The 13,081-nt window shown below is 31.9% G+C and overlaps 1 protein-coding gene across 1 annotated transcript; it reads left to right on the forward strand.

The window, feature by feature from the left end:
* Positions 1-1,752: 1,752 nt before the first annotated feature.
* LOC128156210 (glutathione hydrolase 1 proenzyme-like) lies at positions 1,753-10,195 on the forward strand. Its single transcript, XM_052818260.1, has 13 exons — positions 1,753-2,040; positions 2,134-2,280; positions 2,455-2,640; positions 3,055-3,174; positions 5,023-5,120; positions 6,056-6,248; positions 6,401-6,573; positions 7,172-7,321; positions 7,585-7,724; positions 7,935-8,122; positions 8,218-8,458; positions 8,963-9,076; positions 9,462-10,195. The coding sequence occupies exons 2-13, from the start codon at positions 2,171-2,173 to the stop codon at positions 9,609-9,611; spliced, it is 1,863 nt and encodes a 620-aa protein (XP_052674220.1). The 5' UTR covers positions 1,753-2,040; positions 2,134-2,170; the 3' UTR covers positions 9,612-10,195.
* Positions 10,196-13,081: the final 2,886 nt, after the last annotated feature.

Genomic DNA, 13,081 nt, shown 5'->3' on the forward strand with positions numbered 1-13,081 from the left:
ACATTCGTTGAATTTCCAACTGGAATATTATGAAAAAATTATTAAAGAAAAATAACATATTCCACATACCTATATACATTCATTTTTTAAAAAATTTTCAAAAGAAAATGTCAAGAATATTTATCAGTTGTTGCCGTTTTCAAAGATACTGTAGGTAATCTAGACTAATTTGATTCAGATTGAACATCAGACTCTTTGGGGGGGGGGGGCAACTCGAAAATAAGGAAAGGAAAAAAACTACACATATAATGTATTAACATTAATAATCTCGCATGCAGACATTATTATCTTGCATGTTGACATAATTTTCTTGCATGTCAGTTAACATTATTTTTGGGAGTTGATTTTAATCAACTCTCCTATGCATTTACTCAGACAAACCGAAAGTGAAACAGTGTTTGGACCTCAGCACAAATCATTGCTGCTGACAAGACTTAGTTATTGAAAATAATTGACAAATTCGATGTAATGTATGCTAAAGCATTGTTTTTCAAGGAAACTTATTTATAAATACCTTAAAAATAGTCAGATTTTAAATACGAACAATTTAAATAGTTTTTGTAGTCGTATGTATTCCTACGCCAGAGTTCAATATAGTCTCGTTCAACTCGACGCTCGACTGTCGAATTGTCTCCGTGAAACCTTGTCGGATCGAGATTTACGGTGTCAGCCGAGCGTTTGGTTGAACGAGACTAAAGTTCAATATTGCTTGGATCCATACAATTTTCGAGAAATATTTCTATTACTGATACATAGTTTGATTGAATTAATTTTATCTTCAAATAATATTCAACATGATTCATATGGGGGTTTCTCGACATTCTTGTCGAAAAAGTCCATAAATCCATATTATAAAAATGTGCGTAATTCAAATTAGAAACTACATGTACTTGTCATGCAAAAAAACATATCACTGATTTTAAAATAAATAAACATCGACAAAGTCGACTCCCGTCAGTTCTTCAGTACTTTGATTCTTGCATGTTGACATGCCGGTAATATATATTGCATGTGGGGGGGGGGGGGGGGCAGAAATATACCACCATGGTATACGCACAAAAAGTCTTTATACGAATACTTTAAGCATGCGTGGATCCAGAGTTTTTCACAGTTACCGGAGGGGAGAGAGTCCCGAGGGTAATTAATTTTGTTTGCCAAGGAATCGAGGGATAAACCTACTTTTTGTAATATAAGTAATGTTAACTGTACCCATTGAAGAGGTTTCATTTTACAAGGTGACCCACCCGACTCACAATAAAGATTCAGGCATGCTTTAAGAAATTTTATAGTATATAAGTGAAAAACGCTCAAGTCCACGTCTTAGAAGTTATATATATATATATACATATATACATTCCAAATATTTTTTGCATGTAAAGTGTGTGGAAATAGAATGCAGTTATAAGAACGTAACACATAACGCGCTAATACACACACCGCTGCAGTTATGTGACTATATCTTTCAAAATATAATGATTTAATGCTTTAATAAGTATTGCTAACCATCTACAACTCTTAAATGATCTAATAAACCGGAAATAAGAGTTTTTTTAATAGACAAGAAACTCGAAAAAATAATTAGAAGAACTGGGGGAAATTAGAGGTAAAAAAAAAGCCAAAAGCAACAAACGAATTGTCTCATAAAATATAATACCGCGAAAAATTGCATGGTTTAGTCACAAAGGTACTTTTTCTTTGGTGGGACACAGTCTCGATCATCGAGACGCTTTGTATATACTTTCATCAGAGGAGTTCCGATTGAAACCATCAAAACAAATGGGTTTTGCCACTGCAAGATCTAGAACAGTTCTAAATTTCAAACCTTTGATATTTCAAAATATATACCAACTTTGAATATTTTATCGTATTGCTACATATTTTCGACAATGAACAAAATTGCAAATCATAAGAAGCACTAGGCTATGCATTTTCGTCAAAATTGATGCATTGATCATAGATATGATAAAGTGCATACCGGTATATAAATTGTACTGGAATTCAGTAGAGCAGAACGTTTCTGGGAAATATTCACAAATCGTAGTAAGGGGAAAAATTATTAATGTAACATTTCTATCAAATAATGTAAACAGAATTGTGAAGAACAGGGTATTAATTTGCATTTTTTTTAAACAGAAACTAGGAAAGTACAGCAGCAGATTTGACTGTCAAGATGTCTAGAGGACATGAACAGTACCACCCTTTGTTGGATGATGACGAGGAATTTATCAGTTATGATGACGGGGAGCTGGAACAAAAGTATCACAGGGGCAGAAAGATAAGGCACGTACGGATTTCATTTATGAGAACTTGCTAACCAAATTATTATTTATTAATCTTATGTATTTATAGTTCCATATTTATTTAAATGATTCAAGACATTGCCAAAAGTTTCTGTGTTTCAGCCAAGATTCATATTTTACCATCCTTATAATTATAATCCTTATTAAATTGTAGGAGAAACAAAAGGGTGTGCTGTCTTCTGATTCTGCTGATAGCGGTGGTGACAATTGTTACACTGTTGATTATCTTCTTTCTTCGCAATAGAAATAAGTCAGATTTTCCAAATTCAGACAGTAAACTTGGCAAGTTTAAAAAGGCAGCCATAGCTTCTGATAGCCAATTATGTACAGATATTGGAGTGTAAGTTACTTATCAATATTGTTTCAACCATGCATATATTTGCAAGTCATGTTTTATAATTATCAGACAAAATTAAATTAATGCTTTTTATGTTTTTTCCCTTTTATCATAAGTCATATATTAATTAAAATTATAAGGTAGAGGAAAAACAATTAATGTCAGAAACAAAGGGAAGTAAGTTCATATTGGTTTAAGGAGGCTGGGTGGTCAACAAATTACTCAGATGTACCTTAAATTTTTAAAAATGAATTGTTTATATATAAAACTATTTTCCTATATCTTTATACAGAGCTCTTTTTTTCAAAGAGATTTATATTGTCTAATAATGGCCACGTGACCATCCAGCCCTCTTAAATGTAATGAAATACCTGGAAGCTTTTCTGGTACTTTGACTGTCTGCTTTGTTGCTTTCAGAGATATTTTACACAGAGGTTCCACAGTGGATGCAACAATTGCTGTTCTGTTGTGCTATGGTGTGGTGAACCCTGTGAGCAGTGGTATAGGAGGGGGGTTCTTCATGACAGTGTATGATAGGTATATGTCTTAACTCACCATTCATTAATTAAAAGTATTAAAACCCTTTACAGTTTAAACTTCATACCAGTGCAAGGTAGGTTTGGAGTTAGGAATGTTAATCAGAGGAATCTGATGCATTGGAAAAGTTAACCAAAAAAAAAGAAGATAATCTTGACATTTTCTGGCATAACATTTTTTTGAATGATAATCTCGTTGAAACATTTCAGTTTAATTTTCAGCCAATTTTACAGTTAATTGTCGCAATGCAAACTAAAAATTACTGATTTTCTGACACCAAAATAACAATCACAAAAATTGTTTTGCATCATGTTGCAATTTTTCTAAATTCTTGAATTTAAGGTAATTATCCATACGTCACAAAACAACGTCTGACGTAATTCACGCGTTATTACGTCTTATCCGTGCCTGATCTAATTGAGACCTAACTTTAGAAGGTGTATTTCAAAACAAAGAAATCAATCTGACATAGAAATTGATTTTTAACAAATATATAAAAAATCCTGACAACTACAATCAATTAGGCCTACTGGGGTATTAATCAGCGAAATAACATGACTGGGTTGTGTCGATTGCGTACTCGTTTTGAAATTATAGACCACTTACTTTTGTCCTGCATAAACATCAATCCATTATAAGGTTGAATTTAATCCAATTATTTGAACATTATTCCCTGAAAGTCCATAAACATCCAAAATGAAATACTGACCGAGATCTATATTCCAGTGCATAAGGGAGATAAAAACACAAGGGGAAATAATTTGACCTATATCATCTTTATCCTGTTCGCTTAGCAACGAGCATAGATTTATTTTCCACAAAAAAAAATGTTTTTGGAATAAAAATCATGCGCTGAAGAGGTTATTTCATAATAAGAACAGTATTTAAAACCAGTAAAAAAAGTTTGAATAGAGGTTTTGTCTTGAAGGCATATATCAGGTAGTTAGCATTATCCACGCATGTGACTGCAATTTCTTAATACCGATCTCGATCTATAATACTTACCGATATCCAAAGAAACCATCTTTTGCGATTTAAATAATACACATTAATCAACAGTTTGTTTAAATCATGTTTTCTATTTAACAATAATCAAAACGTATTGTTTTAGAGTTATGAAATAATAAACCTAAGCACAGTTTTATTTTTACGGATCTTTTTTCAAAATATATATTTTAATGATTTTACCAAAAATATGTCAATTGTGATCCTGAAAAGGCCGGTCCCTTGGGTAATTTTATTTCCAATTGATTAAGGGCGTTAAGGTGTAAATAATATCAAAATTTTAGAGAATTCTGTACGTAAATAAAATTATAAGAGCTTAAATTCTCTTTGAAAATTTATTCATTTTATCTCATCTATATGCAGATTTATCTATTTTTTGATAAATAAGCAAGTGTAACATAATTTTTTTTTGTGTTGAAATAATAATTCCTTTATTTACATAGGATTTAAGTCGAAAAATAGTGTTGTGAAAGTCAAATTTCAGGCTTAGGCTTGTATTCTTTATGTATGAGAAAAGCGCCATTTTCCGCAATCGGTTCTATTTTTAGCAACGGCCCTAGCTTTTAGAATACCGATGGACCAGCCAACAGGGTAAAATTTGATAAGAACATATCCTCAGATACACGTTTGAAAAATATGAAAAAATTCTGTAAACATTTTATTTATCTAGTGGGGTATGGACCATTACCTTAAAGTGCAATTTTTAGGAGCATGGTGGATAAATAGAATTTAATTTAGTCATCAGTCTATCAGTTTTGATTCAGAAAAAAAGTTTGTATGGCATAAAAATGCTTTAGGACATGTATGCCTAACTGTAACTTAAATGCCTGTTAATTGTTTCAGTAAAAAAGGAAATGCTTCAGTGATAAATGCAAGAGAAACTGCACCAATAAATTCAACGGAAACAATGTATGAAAAGGTCCACAATTCATCGAAATACGGTAAAATTACAGGGAAAAACATACCTTTAGACTTGTTTCATGATATTTAATGTAAACGTATTTTTGGCATGTACGATATTTGGATTTTTAAACAAGTTGGCGTGGATTTGAATTAGCCTATTCTTATACATATATGCATGGCATTTAGCGATGTACTTGATTTAGCGGAAGCCGCATTCCGCCAAAAGCGCTAAATAGAATACACAGCCAAATGTAATACGTTTACAGTATAGCATGAATTGTTATTAAATCTATGATGGAGGCAACAACCAGGACTGCAAATGCCAGGTGTAAACTAAATATACCAGTATAATTATGTAAACATGTACTAGTATTTTCTGCAAAACTTTATATAATTATCAGGAAAAGGGGTTAAGATAAAGGCTGAGCTCATATCCAATGAATGTATAGCAATACATGTATAGCTAACAGTGACGACAGCCAAGGTTTCAGATGATGGTGTGGCATAACATTAAAGAGGAATAGACCATAAAGGAAATTGAGATGGAATGCATATAAAATGATAATTATTTTTGCTTGGTTATTTGGTTTAAGACACGCATATTTTCATTGGATTAAACACTCTAAAGTGATCAACACAAGACGTGGTATAATAAGATTACTGGAATGTATTACAGGTACTTGGACAAGTATTGGATGCTTGGCTCAAAATAATTTGCTTGCATGTTGGGGAAGGTTAAGATTTTTAAGAAAGTTCCAATGTCACTAATTTAAAATATAAAAAACCTTCAAGGATAATAATTTGAATATTGGATATATGCTCCAATAAAAATTTTCTGCTACCTAATTTCTTATACACATGTATATCTTTGATAAAGGTAATTTTCACTGTTAACTAGATTCTCTTTGTTATCTTTGACTGAGTTGGATTTATTTGACAGAGCTTCAATGTTTTACATTGTTTTTATTTTAAGGTGGGTTAAGCATTGCTGTTCCAGGGGAAATCAAAGGTTATATGGAAGCTTGGAAAAGATGGGGGAAATTACCCTGGAGAGAATTATTCAACAGAAGCATTGAATTGGCTAAGAATGGATTCTGTATTAATGAACATCTTGCAGAAAAAATGAGTGCAGCAGAACATGTGCTCAGACTGGATAATGACACATGGTGCTTTTATATTGTTTATAACATATACAGTACATGTGTATATACCTATGTATTTTAAACAGCATTTTTAAATTTTTAAAAATTTTCATAAGTTACCAGTGCATGAAATCAATTTATTTTGAATTTTGAAGTACCCAAATGTGTATTTTCAGGAAATACTACTCAAATAGCAAGACTGGAAAAATGTTGCAAAAGGGAGATCTGATTAAGTTTCCAGAATTGGCAGAGACCTATAGAAAACTTGCTGAAAAAGGCGGGGAAACTTTCTATAATGTTACTGAGGGAAACCTTGGCTATGAGATTTTACAAGATCTGAAAGAAAAAAGTAGGTTTTAGAATTGTGATAGCATTTAGTTTTCTTGTTTGCTCTAGTAAATTATGAGATAATGTTTTTGGCCTCTTGTCTATATTTTTTAATTGTATATTATAATCTTCTGCAACTTGTTGTTTGGAAAAGTTAACTAAGCTAAATGTGCATGTATTACTAGTACTCTAATAAAATAAGATGGAGACAATTTTTTGAATTCACCAAATTAAAGTCTTGAAAGCATTAGAATTTAGATAAGGCTTGTTTACAGGTAATATTTGTCTGCACCAAATTAGGGTATTATATTTGAACTGGATTATAATAAAAATGGCTTAGTTTCAAGTCTTTATATTATATAAATAATAGATATTATGTAAAAACTACTTTATTAGGTAATATCTCCACATTTGCAGAAAAATGCCCTGTAGACCATTTAGATAAATAAATAAATAAATGGACCAGCTATGTACTGCTATACAAACAAAGATTGTGGAGATTCAGATAAAGAAATGTCATATTCTCTCTTTGAATATACTTGTAGCTATGTTCAGCTTTATACAAGTATAATGATTGTGCAAACATTAATAGATGAAGATCATTCTGATTGTATTTGCAGATTCAATAATACAAGCTGAGGACCTGACACAGTACAGAGCTGAGCTGGAGGAGGCGCTAAGAGTCACGCTGAACGACAGGAGCTCACTGTACAGTCCCAAACCCCCGTCCAGTGGCGCCATTCTGTCCTTTATACTGAAGATACTGGACGGTATGTGTTCTTATGCTTTCTGTACAGTCCCAAACCCCCGTCCAGTGGCGCCTTTCTGTCCTTTATATTTAAGATATTGGACAGTATGTGTTCTTCTCAGCTGAAATGTATGATACAATTAGAGTAACAACCACTGAGCGCAAAATCAATGTATTATGTTATAGTGGATACTTTTGCTTCATAAATGAATTATATTCAGTTTGTTTCAGTACTTTTAGTACTTTGATTTAAAAATTTAAGAAGTTTGGATTTGATGTTTATAGGTTTCAACATGACAGAAAATAGTCTTAAAACTAGGGAAGCACGTCTCACAGCTTATCACAGAATCATTGAGGCTTTCAAGTTTGCCTATGCTCAAAGATCAGAACTTGGGGATCCAGAATTTGTAACCAATGTTACACAGGTATGGAATATGTTTCCCTGCTATAAAATTAAATTTTTTAAACTTTATTTTTAGGGTATTTAGATAATTGATTAATTCACCTGATTCATGCATACCGGTACATGTAGATTGAATATCAGAATTTAAACAGAACGTGAAAATTATAATATTGATCTCGTGTTCATGAAAGATCTATCGTAAAACGGATTCCACATTATGTATGTGTTTCAGGTCACAAAGATCTTAACATCTGCAGACTTTGCTGATAAGATCAGAAAAATGATCTGGGATAATGCTACCCATACAACTCCATATTATGGGCCTGTGTTCAATCACAAGTTGAAAACCAGCACTGCCCACCTCTCCCTGTTAGGGGATGATGGGATAGCTGTGGCAGTGACGTCCACTGTCAATTTATTGTAAGATCAAGACTTAATATTTTATTAAGCAATCTTTTCAATTATGCTTATACATCCATTACACATCCATCACACACAAAAATTTTGTTTTTTAGGTTTGGCTCAGGAGTCACTGGAAAAAGGACTGGGATTTTGTTTAATGATGAGATGGATGACTTTTCCTCCCCCAATATAACCAACGCATTTGGCATCCCTCCCTCTCCAGCCAACTTCATCAAGCCCGGAAAGCGACCAATGTCTTCCATGTGCCCTGCTGTTCTGGCCGACAAGACGAAGAGAGTGAAGCTGGTGGTGGGAGCAGCAGGTGGTTCCAGGATTACGTCAGCCACCGCCTATGTAAGGGTTCAATGTTGAAATAAGGCCAAAAGAGTACTGTAAAAGTGGTTATTCACGCTGGTGATTAAATACTTGTTTTCTATGGTCAAACAATACGCATGGGTATTAAATACGCAGATGCGTGATTTAACACTCTTAAGTTTTGATTTTTTTACCATACGCATGGGGTATTTTACTCGGTTTTTAGCTTACCGCGTAACTAGTTAAATTTCCCCCTCGAATAAATAACCATTTGCAGTATTTTTTTTGTTTCTCAGGCACTTTTGCATTAGGTCAAATCCTAATTGAAATATTGAAAAAGGAAACACTTGAAAGTCAATTTTTCAGTATTCAATTAAAATATGAAAATAGAGCCATTTCTCTTTGCTAATGAAAAATAAATTACATTACCTATTTACTGCATAACAGAATTTTTTTTTAACTTAAATTTGGTATTGGTAGGATTATCAGTATTTTATATTCAACAAATTAAACATAGTGTAGTGCACAACGTTTCTCTTTAAGATTGCGGCCCATGTTTTGTGGTTTGGATACAATATAAAGGAGGCCATTGATGCTCGGAGACTACACCATCAGCTTATTCCACAGGAAGCTTACTATGAACCAGACTTTCCTCAGGTAAAAAATAAACCCTCAATTAATACAATGGATAACAGAAGCTGTGTCTAGGATTCTGTTTTCCCATCTAAATATTTTCTTCAACTTGAAACATTAGAATATTATGGTGTAGGAACAAGACTTCCTTACAAGCTTTTTTCATCAAAATAGGGGGGGGGGTAAATTACTCATAAAGTTGAGGGCTGTAAATTACTCTCAAAGTTGATTATAATTCACATACATGTATTTGCTGTACTATAAATACAGATACTGCATTGATTATGACATACTGGTACATATAAGTTAACTTTTTAAGTTTAAACTGCATGTTCAAAATTAAGTTGAAATGTTAGTTAACTCTTCATCAAAAAGTTAATGATAGTAATTTGCTGCTATACTATTTCAGTATTTCATTGATGGTTTGAGAGATAAGGGACACAACATGACATTTAATGAGTTGGGGGAGTCTATTGCCAATGGGATAGTACAAGACAAGGACTGGATATATGCTAACAATGACTTTAGAAGACCAGGGGGCAGTTCTGGAGGATGGTAGACTCAAGCTAAAAGGCAGAAACCTTGAAATCAATTTTAAAAAAATGCAAAACCATCTTATATTATTGAATATTCATTATATTTTTGGATATTTTTAACACTGTTTTTTATTTGACATTTTTGTAAGGCTTTTAAAAAAAAATCTTTAATCCTGAAATCCTTTGGTTTTGTAATACATATGAAGTACACATGTATTAAATGTTCCTTCAAACTATTGTAGATTTTGATTCCCCTCTAGTTAACTTAGCACTGGGGAAAATTTAGTTGATAGATAGTTTTCTGACTTTAGAGTTTAAGTTCTGTATATTAAAAAATATGCAATTTTATTATGCAATCACAAAATTTCTGTTAGTTTTAAACTTATTTCCATTATTTGGTATTGTATTCAGCAGAATATATGTTGATTCCAAACAAAATTGAAGACATTTTTCTGCCAAAGTCACTTTACTTTCCTCAAGTATTCTCTTTCACAAGCTCACAAGCTCAATAATAAAATGTTGTTGTTGCTCATAAAGCAACTGAATCTCTGAGATTGATGAGGATATTTAGAAGAATTTCTGATGCAAATAAACTGAGATAAAAGAAGTTAGTACCATGCAAAATCAAATCTTATCTCGTATACATGTGTGAGAATTTCCTTGCAGTATAGCATCCATTTATACAGAGGTTGCAAACATGTTGCAACTAGATGACATACGTTTTGTGATTTTTTTTTTTCCTTTATATTTATAAATTATGATATACAAGCACATTTATGTGTAATTTTACATTTTTTTGTTTATATGTAAAGATGCAAACACTTCATTCATTCCTCAAATGTTTATTTAAGCATCGAATGCTAATTTTTGGATGTCGTTGGTCCTATAACACACCAAGCGGTGCAGACAAATTGAATACTACACCTTAGAGTTGTTTGATGATTTGTATGCACCACTTGGTGAGTTAGAGGACTGACAATGTCCAAAAATAAGCATTCAGTGCTTTTATTTGTCTGTTTGTATGAAATATTGTGTATTCTCGCTATAAAGCCATTATTTGCGCTCTTAGTCAAGGATATGAAACATACCTGGAACAGCAATATTAACATGTTATTTAGTTCGCTTCTGGGCCGAAAGATATTGTGCCAGAAACTTTGTACAGAAAAATCTTTTTTATTACTGAGTAGATATGATTTAACGATTATTTTTCATATGTACATATCAAATTGGTTAATGGTTATGTAAGATTAAACGTTTTATTTAATCGTACAAAATAGATATACTCAAAATGCATGATGACATTTTTATTTGTGCTCATGGCGCTTGAATTAGCTAAGTGTATTTAAAGGAAATTGAACGTTGCAGATTTTCAATGCAAGCATATTAAGGAGAAATAACATTATTTTTTGTATTTTAAATGTGATATTACTTTAGCTCGTCACAAATTATGTTAAACATTGTACATAGATTGCAGGTTATTCTGTTTTGTTTATATCAATGGTAGGTCGACTCTAACTAAACAAAAGACCCCTAATATTAGTGTAAAGAAAAAAGAGAGTTCTCAAGGTTACCTAATCCTCATTGTATTTAATCTGGAACAGTTGTTATCATTGGAAGATATTTTCTGTTTTTACAATTAAATTAAGATGAAAAAAATGTTAATGATTGAGCCATGTACCAGTAGGTGGTTTACAAAGTCATTGCACTTTTTACAGCCTTAAAAATTGTAATGGAAAATATATAGGAAACGTGAACAATTTTAATAAAATTTTAGACTAGCAGATTGAAGATTTGAACATGTAAACTTCAAATAAAAAAAAGATGTTCTCTGTTTTACCCCTGAGCCAAAGTCATCATTATTGATAATTATCGTTATGTAACAGAAACACTATCAAACTACTATGCATTATCCAAATCAACTTGTACATGTAATTCCAAGTTTTAAGAGTTATAGAACCTTGCTGAGAAGCAGACAGTTTTGAGGAAATTTCAGAGCACTGTTAAAAGCTCTGAAGGTGTCAGTGCTGTTATAATCTTTGTGCTATATTTATTTTTCATGTTGTCTACTGTACATACACTGGTATATTGTTACAATTTAACACTGGTTGGGTAAGGAATTATGTGTACTGCTTTGTATTTTATAATGTCTCTTGAAAAAAATAGTAGGTTTGGATTTTAACCAAAAATAATTTCTATAAAATCAATGAAGTTGTTTGTAGTATGTAGTATTATGTATGCATACAAAGTCTATTGTTTAAGATGTCAGACATGAAAGAATTGGGTAATGACTGGTCTATATATACATACAAACTATGTCAAACTGTCACATCAGGTGAGGCAAGTTATTACATTGTATATACAGTTGAACTTCGATATCTCGAACACCGATAACTTGAATACAATGGATATGTCGAAGTAATTTTTAAGTTCCAGCCACTTATTTTTTAAGTATTTTACCCTAGATATCTCAAATACTCAGATGTTTTTTAAGATGTATTGTGACTCTCTATCAAGAAGGTTTCTTTCCTGTTGATAGGTTAAACAGTGAAAGGACTTCTCAATTTTTATGATTATTATTTTATCATTTCAAGGCAATATTTAACTACTAGTATCTAGATGATTATTGTTTTGTTTCAGATTTTTTTTTAAAATATGTAGATATACATTGATATATTCTTATCATTTGAAATCCACGATCAGTCTTGCATATGTACCCTCTGTATACAAATTCTTATGATGTGAAAAACACATAAATACAAGTAACAATGTACTGGTATTGCATCTCCTCATTTCTACAAATGTATTTCATGTTAATTAACATCATCTTCCAGTCAAGACTTTCTATCAAGAGTTTCTGATCCACTCCACTCTACATTTTTTGGAATTGGAGTGGATCAAAAACCGTTGACATCATCTTCCCAGTCGAGAGCTTCTGATCCGCTCTGTTCAGCGTGTGTGAGAAGCAGTTCATCTTTCCAAGCCAAGAGTTTTTGATCCGCTCCGCTTTACATTTTGAGAACAGAGCGGACCAGAAACCTTTGACTTGAATGAACATCACATGAATTGATTTCATGTTTATTTTATAGGTATTTCATGCTTAAATTTCATTTGAGTCACATTAAGAAGAAACAAATGTATTTTTTTATTTAAGTTTTCTTTACATGTACCCAGTGACCAGTGATTTTACAACTTAATATTTTGAATAGTTTACTACCTTTCTTTTATAATTATTGCTGTTTTGATTTTTACATGTACATGTGTATAAAATTTACAGTACTCTGTTGATAACTGTATTTTTTTTAATTTAAATTCTAAAATAAAATAACTTAATTGAAAAAGAGCCTTTTCTCTGTATAAAGCATATATAAGTTAGGTCATGAAACGATATCCTGGAAATATTGAGTTATGTACAGGAATAACTTTATAACTGGCATACATTATTTAACAATGACATCATAGATATTGATGAAAAAGGAAATATATTTTACCTATC

This window comes from Crassostrea angulata, chromosome 7 (assembly GCF_025612915.1).
Source record: "Crassostrea angulata isolate pt1a10 chromosome 7, ASM2561291v2, whole genome shotgun sequence".
Classification (NCBI taxonomy): Eukaryota; Metazoa; Mollusca; class Bivalvia; order Ostreida; family Ostreidae; genus Magallana; species Magallana angulata.

Coding starts and splice junctions, on each gene's coding strand:
- LOC128156210 (XM_052818260.1), top strand. CDS start 2,171: ATGTCTAGAGGACATGAACAGTACCACCCTTTGTTGGATGATGACGAG. Junction 7,322..7,584: donor TATACTGAAGATACTGGACG/GTATGTGTTCTT, acceptor TGATGTTTATAG/GTTTCAACATGACAGAAAAT. Junction 7,725..7,934: donor TTGTAACCAATGTTACACAG/GTATGGAATATG, acceptor TATGTGTTTCAG/GTCACAAAGATCTTAACATC.